This window comes from Orycteropus afer, unplaced genomic scaffold (genome assembly GCF_000298275.1).
Source record: "Orycteropus afer afer isolate SDZICR_OR568_19922 unplaced genomic scaffold, OryAfe1.0 scaffold00089, whole genome shotgun sequence".
Classification (NCBI taxonomy): Eukaryota; Metazoa; Chordata; class Mammalia; order Tubulidentata; family Orycteropodidae; genus Orycteropus; species Orycteropus afer.
The window spans coordinates 5,958,782-5,982,527 of NW_006921676.1; the positions used below are offsets into that span (position 1 = coordinate 5,958,782).

Consider the following 23,746-nt stretch of genomic DNA (forward strand, 5'->3'; position numbering starts at 1 on the left):
CCACCAGCCACTCCTTGGAAGGAAGATGGGGCAATCTACTTCCATAGTGATACTGCCTCGGAAACCCAAGGAGGGGTCGCTATGAGTCGGATCCAACTCGATGGCACATAACAACAACAAGATCCTTAAGGTTAGTTACAGTGTAGACTCTGAAACTGCATCAGTGACTTTTTCATATCCTGTTACATTACTTTACTATTGAATTGTGGTGTTGATTTTTTTGCACTTTGAATGGCTCTTTTACCCTGTGTGGTTTTGTAATATTATACATTAGTTATTTTAAAAATAATGGTATAGTGAGTTACACAGATGTTCTAAATGTTGACACATTTCATTGTTAAAAAAACAAGAACCACATTTATTAATATATCCAATGACCTAATCAGAAAGGTTTTGAAGTAATAGGGAAGCTGTCAACTCAAGGTGGTCAATACAAGGTTTCCAAAATTCTGATTTTTGTTTGAAAGCTCAAATATTATCTTTGACCACAGATACTGTCAGTTGTTTGCCTAGAATTGACAGTTTTGTTTCATTTGTTTTTGAGAAAATGGTCTACCAAATGCTCAAGCCTAAATAACTATGTTTGTCTTACAGTTGCTTGTTCTATGAGAAAAGTAGCTAGTTCACCTTGCAACTCAGTTGCCCACATGCTTTTCCTTAAAAAAGCTATCATACTTAAGTATGCAGCAGAAGTGCTTTATAAATATTTATTTCATTACAAGGATGTACTCAAGGATCAAGACTTAAAAAATTAATATTTACTAGGTCATCAAGGCCATTTTAAAAGTAAAACAAGCTAGCTTTCTTATTTACTCCAAGTGCATGGCAGTTAAGGATACAGCGATTACTAGTTAACTCATAAGGCTCCAGTGATTTCACCTACCATTGTTTTTTTAACCATCTGTGTAAAAAAACAGTAAAGTAAAATATATGTGTGTGTGTGTATGTGCAGTATTTTTTTAAAAGACAAATGATGGCTTAGTATTATTATGGAAATGGCTTTGATCTTGTGGAGGATCCTCTGCAAGCATCTTTTAGATCCCTAAGTATTCATGTACCATATTTTGAGAATTACTGCTCTAAAGACTATGAGTGGGAGAAAACCAAGTTTCTTCTTTAACAAGACTATCCTCCTAAAAACAAAAGAATTGCCAAACTTAATATTGACTTTAATATTTAGCAAAAATTTTTGTTTCCATTTGGAAAAAAAAAGAAAGAAAAAAGGACCAGGTTTGTTGATCTGATAGAGCCTGATGGAACCACTGAGACTCTGGCCCCTAGCTGCCCTTCAGGTCTGGAATTGAACCTACACTGGTGGCTTCCAGCCAAACAAAAGACAGACATATGAGGTGAACATTTATACTAGCTAGATACACTCCTTGGAGAGAACAGTCATGGGAGAATGGAAGGGCTATGTATGCACAGGAACATAGCTTGGGGCAGGAGTACATGGAGGGAAGGACACAGGGAAGAGGTAACTATAGGAAGGAAGTGGGAGGAGGGAGCTGTTGCATTGTGGTAAATTGTAGTTAATGTCATGAACCCAAGTGTATGTGAACCGCTATATGGAAGGTGAATTTGCTCTGTAAACTTTCACCCAAATCACAATTAAAAAACAAACAAACATTGTTTCAAGGGTTATAGGAAATGTGAAGTTTAGTGACTTAGGAAGGAAAAACCTTTCTAGCCTAGTGCCATATGCAATTTACATTTAAAAAATTAGTATCTTATTAGCTTGAATTGGTTGAAGAGAGATTGAATGTGTGGAAGAGTTGGAATAATCTATAAATTTCTCAGTTTTTAACAATATTGTAGTATAGACTAGATGATTTCTCCTGAACATTTTAGGCCTTTGACTCTTCATTGTAGCCACTTTTGCTCTTAGCTGCATTGTGATTTTCTTTTTAAATTAAGGAATCTAGAGGAAGTAAATAATTGCTTTTATATTCTATTAGGCAGATCAACAGTTAGTAAAGAAAGGAAAAAGCAAAGTTGGAGACATGTTGGAAAAAGCTGCTGAATTATTGATGAGTTGTTTCCGTGTCTGTGCCAGTGACACGTAAGTAAAGATTTTGAAGGATGTAGGATATTACCAATCTTGTATGTATTGCCAAAAGTATTTGCCCCTTCCTGTCCTTTGTCTATTTTTGTCCTATATTTTATTTCTACATGTATTATAAATCCCACAATCATTTTTATTATTTTTGCCTCAAACAGTCGATTGCTTTGTAAGTAGTCTTTTATATTTACCCATATTACCATTTCTAGAGCTATTCCTTCCTGTAATCTGCGTTTCCATCTGGTATCATTTTTTTCTATCCTGAAGAACTTCTTTAGTTTTATTTACTTATTTATCTATTTGTTTGTTTATTTATTTATTTATTTTAAAGTTCAGGTCTACTTATAGTTGAATTCTCTAAGCTTTCATTTTTCTGAAAATGTCTTTATTTTTCCTTTATTTTTGAAGGATCATTTTGGTAGGTAATTCTAGCAAATTGACCATTTTTCATACTTTAAAAATGTCATTCCATCTGGTTTCCTCTCTTTCTGATTAGAAGCAAGTTGTCATTCTTATCATTTTTCCAAGTATATGTATGATAGGTCATTTTTTCCCCTCTGGCTATTGTTTTCTCTTTATTTATATTTTGCTTTCATTAATTTTACTCATATGTCTCGTTGTTTTTGTATTTCTCCTTTTTAGGATTCATTGAGCTTTTTGGATGTATAAGTGATATTTTCTATTAGATTAAACATTTGTATTATTATTATTATTATTTACATGTTTAAGCTTTTTTTTTCTTTCTATTCTTTCTGTTCTCCTTCTGGGATTCCAATTACTTGTATGTTAAAGCACATGATATTATTCTACAGACTCTTGTTTATTTTTTTACTTTTTTTCTTTTCTTTTTCCTTCATTTTGATTGATTTGTCTTGACTTGCCTTTTCACATTGATTTTTTTCTGTGATTATTTGTTTGTATTATTTATTTCATTACTTATTTCTATTTTAGAAATAAAAAATTATTCTTAAAAATTCTATACTTTTCATTTGATTCTACTTGAGAGTTTCTACTTTTTTCTCCTGAAGCACCATGTCTTCATCCATTATATAGTCACAAGGGTATTTGATTGTTTTAGGAAATTATAAAGCAAAGAAAAATATAGCATGTAAACAAACAAAAAAACATTGTTCCTGGAAAGTATTGTGACTTGTCATATTTCACCACTCTTTGTCCTCTAAATCATAGGTCAGCCAACTTTTTATTTTAGATATTTTAGGCTTTGTGGGCCATAGTAGTGTGAAAGGAGCTATAGACAATGCATCAATGAACAAATGTGGCTGTGTTCTGATAAAACATTTTTTTCAGTGTTTTTGAACAATGAAATTTGAGTTTCATAGTTTTCACATTTAGTGAAAAAATCTTTTGATGATTTTTCAGCCATTTAAAAACAACAACAACAAAAAAACCATTATTAGTTCACTACCTGTAAAATAAAGGCCATAGGCTGGAATTGACTTGTGGGCTGTAGTTTGCCAAACTCTGATTTAAATCAGTGCTTCTCCGACTTTAGTGAGCACCATACTTATCTGGAGGGCTTGTTAAGACACAGAGTGCTGGGCCCAAACTCCAGAATTTCTGGAGTATACCTGAGAATTTGCATGTTACCAGGTGCTGCTGCTGCTGCTCAGGGACCACAATTTGAGAACCACTATTCTAAACAATCCAAGGCCCCAGTGCTGACAGTTGCACCCTGAGTAATTGGGAAAAGATCACAGAGGATCAGCCTGTACCTTACAGTTTTATGTCATCAGACTCCCTTGCAATGTTGTTATTACTTTTTAGTTATTTGTGAAACTGTGATGAAACCAGACCTTTATGATATAAAGGTTCCTTTATTTATAGTGGGAACTCTGGTGGCATCGTGTCTAAGACATTTGACTGCTAACTAGAGGGCTGGTGATGCAAACCCACCAGCCAGCCACTCCTCAGAAGGAAGATTAGGCAATCTACTTCCATAGAGATACCCCCTCAGAAACCCAAAAAGAGGTTACTATGAGTCAGAAACAACTCGACGGCAGTGAGTTTTTTGTTTTTATTTACGGTAGCATATATGTCAAAAGCCCTTGGGTGGTACAAATAGTTCATACACTTGACTTCTAACCAAAAGGTTAAGGGCTTGAATTCAGAAGTGCCTGCTGTGGAAGAAAAGCCTGGTGATCTACTCTGAACAGCCAGGAATTGGAAACCCTTTGGACCACAGTTTTACTGTGACACATGGGGTCACTATGAGTCATATTATTTCAGTGGCAACTGGAAAGCAAACATGTCAAAAAGCTTTAAGTAAAAAAAAGTAAAAGGCTTTAAGTAAGGGATTTTCATATATTATTTGCTCTTCCTCAGTTCAGGTATGTTTGCCATAATGATACTATGTTGTGATCCTGACCTGTCTTGCTTAAGAATAATGATTAAAACCTGTTAATCTTCTTTAGTTCTATGAGAAGGAACACAAGTAAATGGCCATAGCAGAGGCCATCAAAGGTTGGGGATTCTCACAAGATTATCTGTATGTATGTGGGTGTGTGTTTGTTTTCCATATAGAAAGCATTTTGGAAGTATATATTCCAAAGCATTAATGGTAGTTTCTTCTTACCCTCAGTGTGATTCAAGATTTTTGAAAACTGTATTTTTATTTGTCTAGATTTTTTTGTGTGTGTGGAAATAACCCAAATGAATATCAACTGATCATAACGTATAAATAAAATGGGATATACTGATACAATGAAGTATTATTCAACCATAAAAGGCATGATACATGTTATAACATGGAGGAACCTTGAAAACATGCTAAATGAAAGAAGCCAAAACAAAAAGCCAGTTATTATATCATCCCATTATATGAAATACCCAGAATAAGCAAATCTGTAGAGATAGGGAAAAGAACCCTGGTGGCATAGTGGTTAAGTCCTTGGCTGCTTAACCCATCAGCCACTTTGCAGGAAAAAGATGTGACAGTCTGCTCCTGTAAAGATTACAATGTTGGAAACTGTAGGACAGTTCTACTCTATCCTGTAGGATTGCTATGAGTAGGGATCAACTTGATAGCAATGGATTTGGGTTTTATAGGGAAAGAAAGTAGATAGGCAGTTGCCAGGAGCTTGAGGGAGTTGGGATGAATACAGACTGCTAATGGATATGGGGTTGTTTTTATAGTGCTAAAATATGCTGGAATTAGTGGTGATGCTTGTACAAATTTGTGAATGACTGAAAACCACTGAATTGTACACTTTAAAGGGGTGAATTTTATGGCATGTGAATTGTATTTCAATAAAGAAAAGTTACACATTTAGAGTAACAACATCATTGAAGTGGTTCTTTGACAAAGGGTAACTTTTGAAAAGAAATTGAAAGTAGAAAAAAAGGCAGAAAGGTACATTAGGAATGACTAGTATCATTTAAACAAAGGGAGAATTTAGGAAGAGATTGACAACTTTGATTGAAGAGGGAACGTATTTGGCATAGGGAATTGGGAGAAATAGCAAAGGACAGATTGGAAGGCTGTTCTATGAAATAGACAAAGAATCCTGTTAGGGACATTCTAAAGTGTTTGGGAAATACATTAAGGCCCAGCTGATACAGAAAATTAAATTTATCATAGAGTCTGTCAGTTTTTTCACTAATGTTCTGCTGATTCCCTGTGGTGTTTTTTGTTTTTTGTTTTTAAATCTTTTACCATTCTAAAACCATGCAATGTCTGCTTTCTAAAACCATACAGTGTCTGCATTCTAAAACCATACAGTGTCTGCATTTTTCTCTGATACTAGAAAACCTAAAGGTCTATGCTAGATACTAGAAGTTTCTGTTTTTAGTTTAGCTGATTATGATTTCACCCAACCCACTAAGCTACCCAAAGACTGTCTTCTTCATGAGGCTCTATTATGTATTCCAAGAGACAAACCTTTCCCCTTAGGGATTACTACTTCTGTCACCTTTGCTCAAAGGAGATCATTATTCCTAGTGCCAAAGTGGCAAGGATATTACCATAATTGTGGTAAGATATGTAATATAATTTACAAAGTACTTGCCTATGCTTTTTTTAAAAAAAAAATTCAAGGTAGATATAAAAAATTAAATTCACTGCCATTGAGTCAATTCTGACTCATAGTGACTCCCATTGGGTTTCTGAGGTGGTAAATCTTTACAGAAGTAGATTGCCCCATCTTCCTTCCACAGAGCGGCCGGTAGGTTTGAACTACATATGCTAAGCAGCCTTAGGCACTGTGCCACCAGAGCTTCTTTCAAGGTAGATAGGGCAGTGTTATTATTTGTCTCCATTTTACAGATGAGGAAAATGAAACCAAGACACAGAAAGTATCTTACTTAGTCATACAACTAATTAGTGACAAAAATCCTATAAAAAAAGCTGGTTATAGCAGGTACAGTTACTCTAAAGTAAGCATTTATATTTTAAAACTGAATTATGTTCTTACATTGTTTTAATGTTTCTGTGTGGTCTTGAGGAGTAAGTTATTTTCCCTTGGCTTGTTTTCCACATTGAACACTTTTATTTTTACGTGCATTGACTTCATGCTCTTGGCTTTAGTATTTCCAGGCAACCTGCCATTGGGCAGTCTCTTTCTGGCACTACCTTCTGTGAAAGTTTGTAAGCTTTTTGAAAGAAGACCCATTTGCAGAATAAAAATACAGGACAGACTCAACTCTGAATTTTTTTTTCAACATTTTATTATGGAAATTTTCAAATATTCAGCAAACATGAAAGAATTTTGCAGTGAATAATTACATTTGCACCACTTCTGCTATTAACACTTTACTGTATTTGCTTTATCATACCTATTCATGCATCTTTCTCTTCTAGCCATCCATCAATTTATCTTTTTTTTTTAATGTATTTCAAAGTAGATTGCAGACATCAGTACATTTTCTCCTAAACACTGTAGCAGGCATTAGTAAAGTCACCCTTAAATTAAAACTTGAGTTTCTCATTTGACTCTTAAAAGTAAAATTACATACAATTCCGCAAATCTTAACTGTGTCTGCTGAGTTTTAACAAATGCATCCAGCTGTATAACCCATACCTCTCTCAAGAGGTCTGTTTCCCCTGAAATTTCCGTCATCCCCCTTCACAGACAATCTCTCATCCTTAGGCAAAGGCAGCCACTGTTTTGACTTATTTTCCACTATAGATTAGTTTAACCTGTTATGGAGCTTTTTGTGTCTTGCTTTTTTTGAGATTTATCCATTTGTCACATATTTCAGTAGTTCATTTTGTTTATAATAATAAGAGTAAACTTTTAACAATTAGCTTTTACATATTGCTTCAAACTAAGCATTTCTCTCTCAGCTGATGAAGAAACTGCTATAGCAGGAGAAATATCCAAATATTTAATTGGGATTAGAATTCCTGCTTTGCTCTCTTTTCAGTATTACCTATTAGGTAAGATATGTTTTATAGTTTCATTTTATTTGACTTGAGCTGTGGGATTTTCATCACAAGACATTGTTTAGAAAGTTTATATTGTGGTTTTTAAATGAAATTTTTTATTTTCTATATAACTTTTAAAAAAATTATTTTTCCATAGTCGTGCTGGTATAGAGGATTCTAAGAAGTGGGGAATGCTGTTTCTGGTGAATCAGCTATTTAAAATTTACTTTAAGGTATGTTTCTGGTTGAATACTTGATAAATTTTCCTTTTCCCTGTATTACCAGATACATTATTTTCATGGTTTTAGCTACACTTCCTAACATTACTTGGGAAATGATCATAATCTATTCCTAATCATAACAGGTAACTTTTATTTGTGCCTACTAAGTACAAGGCACTATTCTAAATGCTTTACATGTATCGTTGTATTTAAATTTCAGTCCCATGAGCTAAATGTTACTATCATTGCTAGGGGAAACTAAGGTGCAAGTATATTAAGTAACTGGCCCAGCCTGGTGGAACTGGGCTTTAAATTCAGGCAATTGCATCCCAGACCCTTCTAACTTCAATTGTAATGATTAACTGTTTAAAAGTATATGGGTGGCTAGATGAATTAAAAAAAAAAAAAAATCATTCTTTGCTACATAAAGTTGACCAAATGAAGAGCAACGCCATCACAAGTCCACAGCTAAAATTTGGATAATCTGTTCTTGGAGCTTTTACATTCATGTCACATATTTGACATGTTTTCCCTGTCTATGTTGCTGTAATACATATGACATGTATTTGCAGATAGTCATACAGGCTCATCATGGAACATCACTTTTAGCTGCCCTGGAGGGTGATTCTGTCTTTGAAGTGCTTCTTAGGCCAAAAGTGAATGTGGCATATGCCATGCAGTTTTTTAATTTTAGGTTTTATTATTTAATAACTGATTTTGATATATGAAATAGGTTTTATAATTCCCATTTTAAGGAAGCATATGCTTAGTAAAGTAGGTGTTTATATTTACTACCTGCCTTTTAAAAACGTATTTGAAATGGATTGTTATTTATTACAGATCAATAAACTCCATTTGTGTAAACCTCTAATTAGAGCAATCGACAGCTCAAACCTGAAAGATGATTATAGCATTGCACAGAGAGTTACATACAAATACTATGTTGGACGCAAGGCTATGTTTGATAGTGACTTTAAACAAGGTATATTATTAATCTTCTTGCTGTATTTTAAATTAGACAATTGCATTTGGGGTAACTTAAGTGATAGAGTTTAAAGAACATAGTTACTGTGTTTTATTATTACTTAAGGTAGAATATATGTGTAAACCATGTTGTAGTCTCTTTTTTTGGACACTAAAGTTGATTAAATAAGTGAAAATTATATATGAAGGTTTTTAATCTATACTGGGTTTCTAGAATATATTTCAGAGTGTAACAGTCTATCATGTGTATCCTTTTTTCCTTTTTTTGTGAAATAATTATGACTGTTCTTTGAATTGAATATAAGGAATTGTTTGTCTGCCTTTTGACCTCAGAGTACTGTGCTACTTGTACATATATATAAATATAAAACTTTTAAAATCCTAATCCTAATGGCTCTCCAGGTGACCTTAGGCATTGAAAATTAATTTCTTCAGGTTTTTTCCCCTGTTAAATAAGACTTTCCTGGCAGTTTTTAAACTCAGTGTTACAGATTTTACTTACAAATAATCACTGATCACTGAAATGAAACTAGGCTACTATTTTTTGTAATGATAAAGGAAGCAGTTTTTTCTTTTTATATAAGGATATAACGAGAGAATAAGGAGCAAGAAGAAAGAATGAAGTGATAGAATAAGGAGTCGGAAAGAAAATGTAATAATTTACTATTATAGAGTATTGAAGAATACTAAATGCTTTGGTATAGTTTTTGATTGGGGACACTGGACTATCTTTCTACAGCTGAGGAGTATCTGTCATTTGCCTTTGAGCGTTGTCACCGCTCGAGTCAGAAGAACAAGCGAATGATTCTGATATATTTGCTGCCCGTAAAAATGCTGTTGGTAAGGGATTGTTACTCAGCTTACTGGATGATTTTCTTTAAAGAGTTGATAAACTTTTTAAAATATAGCAGATGATGTGTACTTGATTACAGTCTGAAATCTATGTGAGCACATCCCCAGAATAGAGAACAAATAAGTGCTGGCATGTGACCTGACCTGTGTCTCTGCATGATTAATATTTTTAGTTCCTCCAGAAAGACTTTGTATCTGTTTTTTTTCCTTAAAACTACTAACTCAAAAACTTAACATATGACAGATAGAATAAATGCGTGTTATTTCCCCCTAAAAATAAAAAATAGTTAACATTAATACAAATGGTTTAACTAAGAAAGGAAAATGTCATTCCAGCCTATCTTGTAGGTATTTATTGAGTCACCAAAATTTATTTTTGCTCTTTGAAAAGAAATACCAAGTAACTGGTAAGTTAATTGATTAACTATACATATACTCAAAGTGATAGGTAAAGTTTTTTTCCTCCCATTAAATTTTTTTTAATTCCCAAAGCAATATATAATATGATTAAAAACATAAATAATTAAAATAGCTTACAATGGAGAAACAATAGTGCTGTTTCTGTCCCTCCTCACTTCTAGTCCTACTTCACTGAGACAACAGTTTTAAACTTTTTAATTGATTCTTCTGCAAAATATTTCAGTTACCACTTTCTTCCCTATTATATAAATGATAAGAGACATGAAGCATTATGTCAGGGAAAGTAAGGTCACGATTACATGTCATTTGAATGACAAAACTGGACTTTTACAGGTTTTCTGATTTCTGGCCAGTGTTTTTTATTTTTTTGTTTTTCTCAGTGTATTGTGAAATTTTTAATCCTTGTTCAGCTACTTAAGAAGAATTTCTAAGAAAACACAAGTTGCATTTTGTCATATACTTAATTCCCTTATAAGAATTTTATCAGAAATAAAACATTTTTATTTTGTAAATTAACTCTTTGTCTTAGGGTCATATGCCAACTATTGAACTTTTGAAAAAGTATCATCTTATGCAATTTGCTGAAGTAACCAAAGCTGTAAGGTAGAGTATTTTATCTTTATCATTTGAGATTTTTTAAAATATAAAATTAATAAAACTTTCTCTCATCTTGTATAAGAAATAATTGCTTTTTGCTGGAATTATGTTTTATTCTTATTCTTGCATTGTCTTTCCCTCTCTCACCCCAGCGAAGGTAATCTCTTACTACTGAATGAAGCTCTGACAAAACATGAAACCTTTTTTATTCGCTGTGGCATTTTCCTTATTCTTGAAAAGCTGAAGATCATCACTTATAGGAATCTTTTTAAGAAAGTGTAAGCAAAGTGTTTTCTTTCTAACTAATTAACTATTGCTAAACTCTTAGTGTAACTCATGCAGTAGAGTTGTCAAGTTACGAAAATTGTCATAGTAAGAGGTGATATATATTCTTCTGAGATAAGGATGATAATCTATGTGAGTTTGTTGTTGTTGTTGTTGTTATGTGCCGTTGAGTCGGCCCTGACTCATAGCGACCCCTCCTTGGGTTTCCGAGGCAGTATCACTACGGAAGTAGGATTGCCCAACCTTCCTTCCGAGGAGTGGCTGGTGGGTTTGAACCGCCAGCCTTCTGGTTAGCAGTCAAGTGCTTTAGCCACTATGCTACCAGAGCTCCTTATGTGAGTTTAGGTCCCATAATTTTCCCTTTAATTGTGTGGAATAAAATGAAACTTCCCAAAGCTACTCATTGCCTCTTAATTGACTTGATGTTGAGATAGATGACTAAACAAATAACTCTGTCTATACTTTTGGGGGAGGCAGTTTAACTTTTTGATACAATACAGAGTTATATGTGATAAGAGAATATTATAACAATTTTTTTTTTTTTTACTTTTGTGGTGAAAACATATACAACAAGACATTTGCCAACATATGTAACAAATATTTTTTAATGTTTGCCCTAAAAATCAAATACTTTATAGTTTATCAGTTTGTGTAAAACTAATTGCTTAATTTCTTTATTTATGATCATCAAAAGCTCTCTTTTTTACCCTTATTTGCCAGAAAATTAAATCTTTATATAATTATTCCTTTTCTTACATGTGATACTGGAAGTTGACTTTTCTCTGTTGAGACTTAGTCCCAACAGGATCTATATTAATTAAACTTCAGATGAAATCAGGCTTTTTAATATAGCTGTAAGTAGTGTGTCAAAAATAGTAATAATATTCTATTGACTCTAAGTTACTATCCATTGTAAGTAAGAAATATCCTGATTTCAGAGATACTAAAATGTGAAGAAATATTCATCTTAGAGTCAATGAAATACTCAGTATATAAAAAAATATAAATTTGTACTGTGTCTTCTTTAAATTGAAAAGTCAAAATTTAATAGCTCTTATTTTTAGAGTGTATCTAATAGGTGAGAAAATTTTTTTTCATTCCTATTGAACAGTAGTTTAATAAAAGGTTTTCTCCCCCCCCTCCCTTTTGACTTAATTGATGAACCTTTTCTTGGCCTTTGAAACACTCCATTTTATTAATTAGTAAAATAGAGTTCTCTTTTCTTCTTTCAGATATTTGTTACTCAAAACACATCAGTTGTCCCTTGATGCTTTCCTAGTTGCCTTGAAATTCATGCAAGTAGAAGATGTGGATATTGATGAAGTCCAGTGTATTTTGGCTAATCTCATATATATGGTATATGATCTACCTATTTTAATTTAAACAGCTATTCAGTATAGAATTTATTTGGAATTTGAATCTTTAATGTAGTGGCATCAAAACTATTAAAAGGTCTTTTGCTTTTGTGAAGTTATTTTCTAATAGAACTAATTTTACTTTAGGGAATAGCATAATATTCAAAGGACTTTACAGAGGGTGGGTGAGTGGATATAATATATATTTCTCTGTTTCTACCATATGTGTGTGTGTGTGTGTATGTATTTATGTATGATATTCATTGTCACCCCATCAAATTAAATTGCACTATTACTGGGGAAATATCCCTGGGTGGCGCACACGGTTAGCACTCAGCTGCTAACTGAATGATTAGAGGTTCAAGTCCACCCAGAGGCACCTTGGAAGAAAGCTCTGGCAATCTACTTCTGAAAAAATCAGCCACCGGAAACACTATCAAGCATGGTTCTACTCTGACACACGTGGGGTCACAATGAATCAGATTGGTTTGGTTTTTTATAATTTGTTGAGGAAAAATGTTTACGCCAAGGGACTAGTTAATTAAATCACTCAGCATCTTTGGTGTAACAAACCCAGAAATATAAAGCCTGTTCTACTTTTTTTTCTCTTACAGGGTCACATTAAAGGCTATATATCACATCAGCATCAGAAGCTAGTTGTGAGCAAGCAAAACCCATTCCCTCCACTGTCGACAGTGTGTTGAATATATAACCTTGAAGGCGGAAAAAGCTGTTTGTTACTTTTGTTCTTAATCCTGCTGTTGAAGTCATTACTGATAACATTATGTTATTCACTGAGGCCAGGAAACTCTTCAAGGCCCCTTTTCAGGGATGATGGGACTGGAGTTTGCCAGTATACACACATGGATAACTTGGAGTTCCTTTATCGTTCATAACTAATGTTAACCTCACAAAGATCTGGAATTCCTATTGCAGAAAGTGAAAACACCTTATTTGGCTCTGAAACATTCTTGAAACTCTTACAAAGGAGGCTTTGTCTTTAAGGCAGCTATCCAGTTTACTTTTTGTAAATGTTGTTCACGAAGTCTGTCTTTAAAATTTTTTTGTCTTTCTATAAAAAAGACATTCTGAATTTATGCAAATGGCATATTTTTTATTGGATCTTCCAGGATACGTCTATTTTTAAATATTAAAAAGGCTTCTTTTTAAAAGTTGAATTTAATTTTATTGAAATTTTCCAGATTTTATAGCCTGCCATCTTCACCTTTTTCAGAATATCCCCATGTCCTCTGTTGATGAAAAAGTTACTAGAGAAGAAAACTCCATCAGAGTCTATTTTAGTTCATCTTTGCAAAGTATCAAATTTAAAAGCTGCTCTTTCCCTTTGTTCAAAGGACCCATTCTAGAAAATTTGAATTCCCTTTTCTTCTATAGCAGCTACATAACGAAAAACTTTTGACTTATGTACATGGCTCCTCTGTCAGTTTCCTCCTGCATAACCAGCTACTCTAAGACTTAGTGGCTTAAACAGACACACATTAATTTTGCTCATAAATCTGCAATATGTTCAGGGCTCAATGAGGACAGTTTGTCTCTGCTTCATGTGACATTAGTTGGGGTGACTGTACTGGGGGCTAGATGATCCCCTTCAAGATGGGTCACTCATGGAGCAGGCACATCAGTGCTGGCCTGTCACCTCAGAGCTTAAACTGGGCCATGGGCCAGGGTATGCCGTTCTTCTTTACATGGACCTCTCCAAAGATTACTTGGGCTTCCTCATGGCATGGTGGCTGAGTTCCAAAAGTGATTATCCCAAAAGAAACAAGTAGAAGCCATATCACCTCTTGTGACCTAGTCTTATCAGTCATAGTGTAAGTTCTGCCTTAGTCACATACAGATTCAAGCTGAAAGAATATAAGCTCTACCTCCAAAATGAAAGCATGTAGATTTCATGCCAGTGAGTTCTTACTGACTTCTAGAGCTGTTTCACCACTTAGCAACAAGTTAAACGGAGCCAACAGTTTCCATAAGCAGAAGAATATGGCCACTAGGACAGCCACAGAATGACTTCACACTGGCAAAAATGTTCCAGGGGTATATATTTCTGTTTTCTATAGTAGGTTTAGGAGCTCTGGTAGCATAGTGCCTAAGGCACTTGACTGCTAACCAAAAGGCTGGCGGTTCAAACCCACCAGCCACTACTCAGAAGAAAGGTTGGGCAGTCTATTTCCATAGTGATACTGCCTCAGAAACTCAAGGAGGGGTTGCTAAAAGTCGGGTATGACTCAATGGCACATAACAACAACAACATAGTAGGTTTATCTCCACTGGGCTACTATTTTCTTACGGCATTACATATGGAAATCTGATCTTTCCATCACTCAGCAGAGGACCTTAAACATCCTTTAACATCCAGTTGAAAGTTTGTTTTTATAGTAATTTGAATATTTGAATTTCTTTACATATACCTGAATTTCATACAGCTGGATTTAATAGCAACAGAAAGCTGAGTTTGTCAATGTTTTCAAGTAATTTAAACAGTAAATATTAATACATATAATCAAGGATTAACAGTTTAAGGTAATAGATGATTATATTTAACAATATATGCACCTATAGATATACTCTTTGTGTAAAAGCCTATGTGCAGATTGGCCTAATTCAAGCACAGGAACATACATAAAGACATTTATCATTGTGTTTGTTTGGTGTGGACAGCAAATAATCAGTTAATCTCTGCCCAAGAATAGTTTGGCCCATCTAAAAGGTCACCAAAGCTAAGCTAACACCTTTATCTTGAGTTTTATTGTTTGGTTTGATTATCTCAAATGATTTCTAACCATTTTATTGAACTTTATATACTAAAAGCAGTTCTTTCCATTTTGAATGCCCCTTCATGTCTCAGCTGGCATTTCAGGCCTTTACCTTCTCTGTAACAATCCTGGTTTATAAAGCCCATAATTACTGCAATGAAATCCTTCATTTGCTTTACTTCTGCTTATGCTGTGTTTGTAATAATTTTCAAGTAGGATTTCTACTCTAGTTAAGCAAATTCAGATTTGAAGTACAAGTTAATACCATAAACAAGATTTTTGGTATTTTTGCAGCATTATTTACATAAATATTGCAATGCTTATTACTCAGTTTTTAAATCATCAGTAGGCATTTAAGACCCTGGGTGGTGCAAAATGGTTTACATGCTCGCCCACTGATAGAGAGGTTGGAGATTTGCGTCCACACAGAGGCGCCTCAGAAGAAAAGTCTTGTGATATACTTCCAAAGCATCGGTTATTAAAAACCCTATGCAGCACAATTTTAACCTGATACACATAGTAGAATTTAAGTAGGTAGGCTTTTAAGTAGATGAACTAATTACTTTGTGATACGTTTAAAATAATACAAATAAATTTTAGTAAGATGTTTAAATTTACCCTAGTTGCCTGCTGCTCTCCCAGTCAGTCTGAGTTTGATTAGCATTGCCAATTCTTTCAGACATAGACCAATTTATCTGTAGATTGCAACACCCACTCCACCCCCAAAAAAAGTTTAATTCTGGTATTAAAGTATAACATCAAAAATATATCAAAAATGAAAGAGATACTTAGCATATTTAAGAATAGTTAAGACTTAAAAAATCTGAATTGTTGAAACTTTTTCAACTCAAATGAATATTTAAATCAACCTCCATGTTTAAGCCCTTAAAAATAAAATCCTCTCTACTCTTTAACAGCTCTCTTCTACAGTAAGAGACCCCCAGCAGACTACCTTCACCCAAGCACTCTGTGTCTGGAGTTGTATATTTTCTATGTGGTTTCCCTTTTTCTCCTGCCTTTTGCTATAGAGTACACGGAGCCAGTTAGCCTGTGAAAACTGTTTTATTACACTTCAACTGTTGGGCTAGAAATTATGCACACGTAGTTGAGTGGTTTTGCCACTCACTTTGATTAACTTAAAAATTAAACTGTTAACATTTCTACCCATTTGCTCTCACTTCTCATTTACAGTACAAATTAGAACCCCCACTTCATGTTCTTATCATCTCCAAGGAAGCACAATTTTTTGTTCTGGACTCTGTATCTTTTCTATTCTTGGTTGAAACTGCAGCTTTCATGATGACGATAGATTATTATTATTCAACAAATGTGTTAAATACTATCCCAGCTTTAACTTAGCCTTACTTGGTAGATGCTATTATTATTCTCATGTAGAGGTGAGAAAAATGAGGCAAGAAATAATTGTTCAAGAGTTACATAGTTAAGTAGCAGCATTGAGAGATTCCAGCATTCAAATCCTGAATCAGTTGCTTCCTTGGAATCTGTCTATGAGGATTCTCTCCATCAGTAAGTACATTTCTTGTACTAATTTAAAGGCCTAAATCTTCTAAGACTCTCTTAAGCTTCCTAATCCTTTTCTCTAAAATAGCTTCTATTCCCTTTTAGTATTATTTTTCTCCTTCCTTGCTAATCCTTTTCTAGTTACTTCTTCCAACATTTAGCAACCATTTCACTCACACTGGCAATAGGTAAACCCAGCAGAATTATTATTATAACTGACTAGCAGTTCTTATAAGCTTCCATATCAAAGATATACAGTTATTTGTAGTATATTATTAGACTAAGCTATGTTCATTGGCTCATTAACATCATAAAGCATTAGATTTGGAAAAGTAGATAATTACAGAAAACTGGGTTGTTTTATAACTAACAGGTATATGCTATTTTATTACTTAAGGTATCTAGTCCTCTTAATGTCTCTGTTTAGATTAAAATATTCTAAAGAAAGAAATATTACAACACTTAGGAATGATGTAGCAAGAAATAAGTCTAATAGTTAATATGTTGACTAGGCTTTTCTGATGGCCTTGCAATTGCTTTGTTGTAACAATTTTCAGTTTAAATTCATGGTTGCAGTTAAAATTTGGAATTTCACCACATCTTATTCTTTCTATTTAGCTGAGTTTTAATTATTTCATTATTTGTCTAAACCAGAGTGAGTATCTTGAAATCTTAGTGAAAAGAAATACCTGTCCATATTCTTCTGTTGGTGATGAGTACATAATCCCTGTCAAAAACCAAGTGCCTTTGTGTTCTCTTGTGACAATGCTTCCCTCCACCCACTGCCCAGCAACCATTTCACTCTTCTCACAATACATTCTTGTTGTGACTGTCACATTAAGTACTTTTTCACATTCCTCACCATCGAAATGAGTAACCGGCACCTTCATTAGTGAGTCGCCTAGTTCAGTCCCATTGACTGTCCAGCCGCTGACAAAGCCCACTTTCCCTGGAATTAGAATGTGCTCCATAAAGTCCTTTTCAGGCATACAGATGGGAAGCCCAGTGCTAAGGCACTGAATAGGTTCCTCCAGCTCTAACAGTGACATGTTATTTTCCCCAGTGTCTTCATTGTATCTCATGTGCACATACAGTTTCTTTATCTTAATTGTCAGTGGGTCATTGCTTGTTCTATTAAAATCTGAAATAATGAACAATCACCAGTTTTTTAAAGTCTGGTTTTCAAGGTTGATACAATAATTAGAAAAAGCAGAAGCTTAGTGTAATAGAACATGCCCTGGCTAATTGCTTGATTTTCTTCTATGGATTGAAAGGTAAATAACAAGAACAAAGTATTTCAACTAATTTCCATGACCTCTCCTCACATTGTCCTTTAAAAAAAAAAAAAAAGTAAGTTCTTTAGAGGTGATTTTTTGAGGGGATTGACGGGAATACAATGGAGTTGGGTGAAATGGTCAGAAAGTAGGAAGAAATGAGAAATTTCTCCAAGCAAATCAAGTGTAGGCTGTTTAGAAGTAGGCTTTTAGGCTAACATTTTTATTGACTGAAAATTATTTAAGGATGATGAGTAAAATAATATTTTAAGGTTCTTTAGATTCGTAATCTGGTATTCATATGGTGTTTAATCTTAGAAAGCACTTTTACAGGTTATTGTTTAACCTCTGTGGCATCCCTGTGGATGCCCAGTTTTTAATAGATGAGAAAATAGGCACATAGAAGTCAGGTAATAAGCCTGGATCACGTAGCCCAGAATCACATAGGGTGGAGGGGAAATTTGAGCCCAACTTTTGTGACTTTCAGCTAATTATTTCTCTTATACCACAACTGCTCCATCTCAATGCTTTCTTTTTATGGTTGTGAGATCTTCCTTATGCTAAATATTAGTTAACATTTGCCTGCTTTGCCCAGATGTTCTGCTAGGTGTTTTACATATACTTTCTGATTTTATAGAAAGTATCTCATCAGTATTGTTGAAGCTAAATTCACTTCAGTTTTGGATTAGAAACAGTTTTAAATTTTCATTTTCATTCTTAACACAGGATGATTTTCATTTCCAATATGATCTTATTAAAATTCATGATAGAATACTTACTTGTTGTCACACTAATATTTCTGTACATGAGGGAACATTTTGCTGTTGTCAGTACAAAATTTTCCTGTATTATAACACCACCACAGAAGTCTTTTCCTTTGGAATTTGTTAATTTTACCTTTAAAAGCCAAAACAAACAATAGCTAGTGACAACATGCAAGATTAGGATTTTATTATTATATAATATTATATTGTAGATTATAGTGTAGTGTTTAAAAATATGTGCTCCAGAGACAGATGACTGATGTTTAAATCCCACCCTGCCACTTAATGGCTACATGAGCTTTAACAAGTCACTGACAATGTTAGGCTTTGTTTGCTCAGCTATAACCAAAAACCCAAACTCACTGCCATGGAGTCGATTTCAACTCATAGTGACCTCTCCTTGGGTTCCCAAGGCAATATCACTGCGGAAGTAGATAGCCCAACCTTCCTTCCAAGGAGTGGCTGGTGGGTTTGAACTGCCAGCCTTCTGGTTAGCAGTCAAATGCCTTAGGCACTACACCACCAGAGCTCCTTATTCAGGAAAAAGTGTAGTTTAAATCCAGCCATCAGTGATTGAGCACCTGCTGTGTGCAGTTTGCTGAACTAGCTAGTTGTTCCCCTTCAGGCCAGTATGGAGTAATGGGGATCAGATATACCCACCCCACACCTGAAACAGTTTAAAAAAAAAAAATTCCCCCTCCACCATATGTGATTTGTGGCTATGTGATCTGGGCTTATTACCTGACTTTGATGTGTCTATTTTCTCATCTATTAAAAGCTGGGCAATAATTTCTATCCCATAGGGATATGCAGAGGTTATAGTGGTTTTTTAACAAACTGGATATCAGGCGGTGCTTTGGTGGCACTGTGGTTAAAGCTTTGGGCTGTTAACTAAAGATAGATGGTTTGAACCCCCTAGCTACTCCATGGGACAAAAATAAACCAGTTTGCTTCTGTGAAGATTTACAGCCTTGGAAATAGTATGGGGCAGTTCTGTTCTTTCTGTAGGTTTTCTATGAGTCAGTCTACTCAATGGCAGTGGGTTTGTTCTTTGGTTTGGACCTCAGGCAAAAAAGGACAGTAATCTCAGAGATGAATGCTTTATTTTATTGTCTTAAAAGAGTTTCCATGACACAGGGAAGGAAGGGATAACCTAGGCAAAAGCAAGTATGCTCCCTGAATTGAGGGGATAAAGCTGAAAGCCCAGAAATATTAAAGTTTGCAGGACAGAGTGTTGGAGAGGAGAGCTTTATAGAGAGAGACCTCTGGAGGTCTGTAATTGGTCTCCCTTTTCAGCAGAGTAGCAGCACATGCATGAGAGGAAGCTACACCTACTCCTCACCTATTGAATATCTCGTCTGACATTTTGTATTTATGACAGTAGTAAAAAGCTACTGTCCAACTATTGTGCATTAATGACATACATCTGTCAGTAACAAATGCCAAGATGTGAGGCAAGAGTATTGCTTGCTGTGATGGTTATGGTTATGTGACATCTTGACTGAGCCATGATTCTTAGTGGTTTAACTGTTATGTAATGTTGTAGTTTGACAGTTATGAAAATCCTCCATTTTTGCATAATAACCTGGTCTTTGGAACCTAACTATGCCATAAGTGAGGAGTGGGTGTACTTAATTAAGGTCAGGGAGAGAGCAGTCCAAAGGATTAGAGGGACCATTAACACAGGGCTGAAGTAGTGCCTGTTTCCACCAGGTGTACTAGAAACATAATTTATGGAGCATTGAGTAGAACACACATAAGAGTCTTGCCTTGGTAATTCTAGGGAATAATTATCCTGATGAGATGTGAGTACCACTCTGGTCTCAATTAGCTAATGAATCTTAAAAGCAATATCCCAAAGGATCAAACTATTTTCGAGTTCTTAACTGCATCCTAGGACAAAACTCAAAAAATATTTATGGAATATAAAAATATCTGCCATCTAACAAGACAAAATTCACAGTGTTTGGCAACAGTTTAAAGATAACCTGGCATTACAAAGAAACAGGAAAATTTGATTCATAATGAGAAAAATCCACCAAAACACCCAGAACTGACAAATATTAGAATTAGCAGATAATAACAAAAGTTACAGATAAATTTAAAATATTCAAAAATTTAAGTGGAAATACAAAAGAGACTGCAAAAAAAGGCCCAGTTTAAACTTACAGAGATGAAAACTATTAAAAATACATTTCATGAGATTAATAGCAGATTAGACACTGCAAAAGAAAAGATTGGCAACATTGAAGACAGTAAGAAACTATACAAAATGAAACACAGAAACAAGATTTAAAAAAAAAAAAAAAACACCATCATTGAGCTATGGGATTTAAGTGGCTTAATGTGTAACTGGACCTACAAAAGGGGGTGGGGGACAGGAAAAATATTTGAAAAACTAGTGGCCAAAATTTTTCCAAATTTGCTGAAATCTATAGAGCCATGGATCCATAATATCAACAAATTCTAAGTACAAGAAACATGAAAAATACTACAGGAAAACACATCCTAGTTAAATTTCTCAAAACTAGTGGTAAAGACAAAATTTCAAATGCAGCTGGGGGTAGGGTCTGGGGAAAGGCGTGCAGCAGAATAAAGACAATGATGACAGTAGATTTCTTTTTGAAAACAAAATAAGCAATGAGACAGTAGGATGACATGTTTTAAAGTACTGAGAGATAGAACCTGTCAACCTAGAATTCTATACCCAGATAAAATATCTTTCAAAGATGAGGGTGAAATAATGACTTCCAGAAATACAAAGCTGAAAGACTTCAGCAGCAGCAGTGTTGCACGATAAGAAATACTAAAGGAAGTACTTCATGCAAAAGGAAACTGGTACTATAAAGTCTGCTACACAAAAGATGAAGATGCTGGAAATGGTAACTACATTCCATTAAATACATAGCTACATTTCAGCATATAGGCAAGATTTTTTCCTTATGTAAACCTCTTATCAGTACAACTTGTTGCTTAAACAAAAATAATAAAAATGTGTATGGGGTTTATGACATGTATAGAAGTGAAATGTTTGACAACAATGGCAGAAAGGTCAGGCAGGGGCAAATGGAGTGTACTGTTGTAAGGTTCTTAAACTAGTGAGGGAATGTAATAAAAGGAGTGGACTGTGATAAGGATGTATACTGTAAACACTAAAACAACCATTAAAGTGGAATTATAACTAATAAGGAGATAAAATAGAACCATAAAATACATTTGATTAATCTAGTAGAAGGCAGAAAAGAGGGACAAGAACAGTTTAGAAAACATAGCAAGATGATGTTTTATATTTAATCATATAAATAACAATATCATCTAAAAATTAAAAAGCAGAGATTTGTCAAATTGAAAATGCAAGACCAATTATACACTGTCTATAAAACATGCACTTTAAATATAAAAATACAAATAAAAAGTAAAAGATTGGAAAAAATACATCATGCCAATACTAATAAAAAGAAAGCTGAAATGTCTATATTAATATCAGCAGGTTGTAGAGCAAAGAGTATTACCAGGAATGTAATATGGAGGAAATAAAATGTTATTGTGAGAATTAAGTGAAGCAAAGTATGTACCCACATAGCTTAGGTACTAGCACAAGAAATGTTAATTATTTTAATTTTGCTTAGTCTAATAAATGGAAAATGCCTAGAAGAGTATAAACAAGTTTTTCAAAATTATTTAGCCTGATTTTTTAAAAAATATTAAGTGTTTGTTAAAAATAGTTGCCATTTATTGAATAGCCACCACAAGTTAGGTACATTATCTTAAATTTCTATACATCTTCAATATTTACTACAACTTTGAAGGGTATTCTTATCTTCATTTTGTGTTGTTATGAGCCATCGAGTCAGATCTGACTCATAGCAACCTCATTTTATAGGTGAATAAAACCAAGTTTGAGGGTAGATAGCATTAGTCTGCTAGACTTAATAAAATACAGTGTAGCTGAGTGACTGATTACTTACTTAAAATGTAAGAAAATTCCAAAGGTAATTTTCATCTCTCTATTTCTAAATCAAGGAGCTCTGGTAGCGTAGTGCCTAAGGCACTTGACTGCTAATCAGAAGGCTGGCGGTTCAAACCCACCAGCCACTCCTCGGAAGGAAGGTTGAGCAATCTACTTCTGTAGTGATACTGCTTTGGAAACCCAAAGAGGGGTCACTATGAGTCGGGTCTGACTCAATGGCACATAACAACAGCAACATTAGTAAGTCAATTCTCTTTTTTGCAGTTTTATTGGAAAACACTGTATATTATATATTAATTCAGTGAATTTCAGAATTAATTTAATAGTGTTTAGTATTTAATAGTAAATAGTAATTAGCTTGCCTAAGTCAATGTGTGTCCAAATATATTTAATTTGTTTTTAGAGAATCTTCATCTTATATGTTATATAGCCTTTAGCCTCATTGATATTAATGTTTCTTCTGTAGATTAAAATGGCCACTAATATTTCCTTGAGTGCACAGGGAATCTAATAACAGGATGTAATCAGTAGTTAGACCACCATTATCATTTGTTAAGGATTGACCGCACATTGAGTCATTTATCCATCTATTCCATCCATATTCTGAGGCTTGCCTGAGGTCACTAATGGTATAATGATTTAAAAAAAAAAAAGAAAAAGAATGGGAATATTATTACTCAATGGATCTCAGAAAATTTAAGGAGGAAAAGATTAACTAATTAAGCTGATAATGAGATTATTCTATCCTTTTGTCCCTTTCCATCATTTTGTCTACTGTATCTTCATTAAGTCTCTTTAGATTTCTAGACTTTATCATTGGAATACTCTTCAAGCTATGTTCTCTTCTCCAGCCAATTCTCTACATTGCTGCCAGAATAATTAAAAGCCTTCAGTGCAGCAATATTTGAAGTTCCCCTTTTCTTCCTTACCTAACGCTCTTAACAATCCTATGACATGGGAACTCGTGGCAGATTGCTAAGTATCTTCCTAAATCCATTTCCATTTATTTGATTGCAACAGAGTTTTCAGATGGACATATATTCACCTAGAGACTTTTTCAGCCTCCCTTACAGCTGCATTAGGCCATGTGAAAAGTTCTTAGGAATGGAATGTGAGCAGAGATGATGCATGCAACTTCCTTTTCATTTGTTTAAACAAAATTGGTTTCCCTGGACTTCTTTCACTTTTTTTCTGCAGACTAGGACAAGGGAATGGCAGTGACCCAGCTTCAGTCATGCTGATGAAGACAAGACCCTAGGGGATGGAAGAGGAGCAAAATAAAGTAAA

The 23,746-nt window shown here is 34.3% G+C and overlaps 2 protein-coding genes across 2 annotated transcripts in view; one reads left to right on the forward strand and one right to left on the reverse strand.

Moving 5' to 3' along the window:
* The window catches only part of PCID2 (PCI domain containing 2), a 55,835-nt gene extending 42,975 nt beyond the window's left edge, over nucleotides 1-12,860 (forward strand). Inside the window, exons 7-14 of the mRNA XM_007942408.1 lie at nucleotides 1,956-2,059; nucleotides 7,600-7,675; nucleotides 8,504-8,645; nucleotides 9,387-9,487; nucleotides 10,449-10,522; nucleotides 10,669-10,794; nucleotides 12,034-12,157; nucleotides 12,771-12,860. Coding sequence (XP_007940599.1) covers nucleotides 1,956-2,059; nucleotides 7,600-7,675; nucleotides 8,504-8,645; nucleotides 9,387-9,487; nucleotides 10,449-10,522; nucleotides 10,669-10,794; nucleotides 12,034-12,157; nucleotides 12,771-12,860 — 837 coding nt within the window. The remainder of the gene's footprint in view (nucleotides 1-1,955; nucleotides 2,060-7,599; nucleotides 7,676-8,503; nucleotides 8,646-9,386; nucleotides 9,488-10,448; nucleotides 10,523-10,668; nucleotides 10,795-12,033; nucleotides 12,158-12,770) is intronic.
* A 4,220-nt stretch (nucleotides 12,861-17,080) lies between these two features.
* The window catches only part of PROZ (protein Z, vitamin K dependent plasma glycoprotein), a 54,458-nt gene continuing 47,792 nt past the window's right edge, over nucleotides 17,081-23,746 (reverse strand). The window contains exons 5-6 of the mRNA XM_007942409.1: nucleotides 18,505-18,622; nucleotides 17,081-17,592 (exon numbers count right to left, since the gene is read on the reverse strand). Of these exons, the coding sequence (XP_007940600.1) occupies nucleotides 17,081-17,592; nucleotides 18,505-18,622 (630 nt within the window). The remainder of the gene's footprint in view (nucleotides 17,593-18,504; nucleotides 18,623-23,746) is intronic.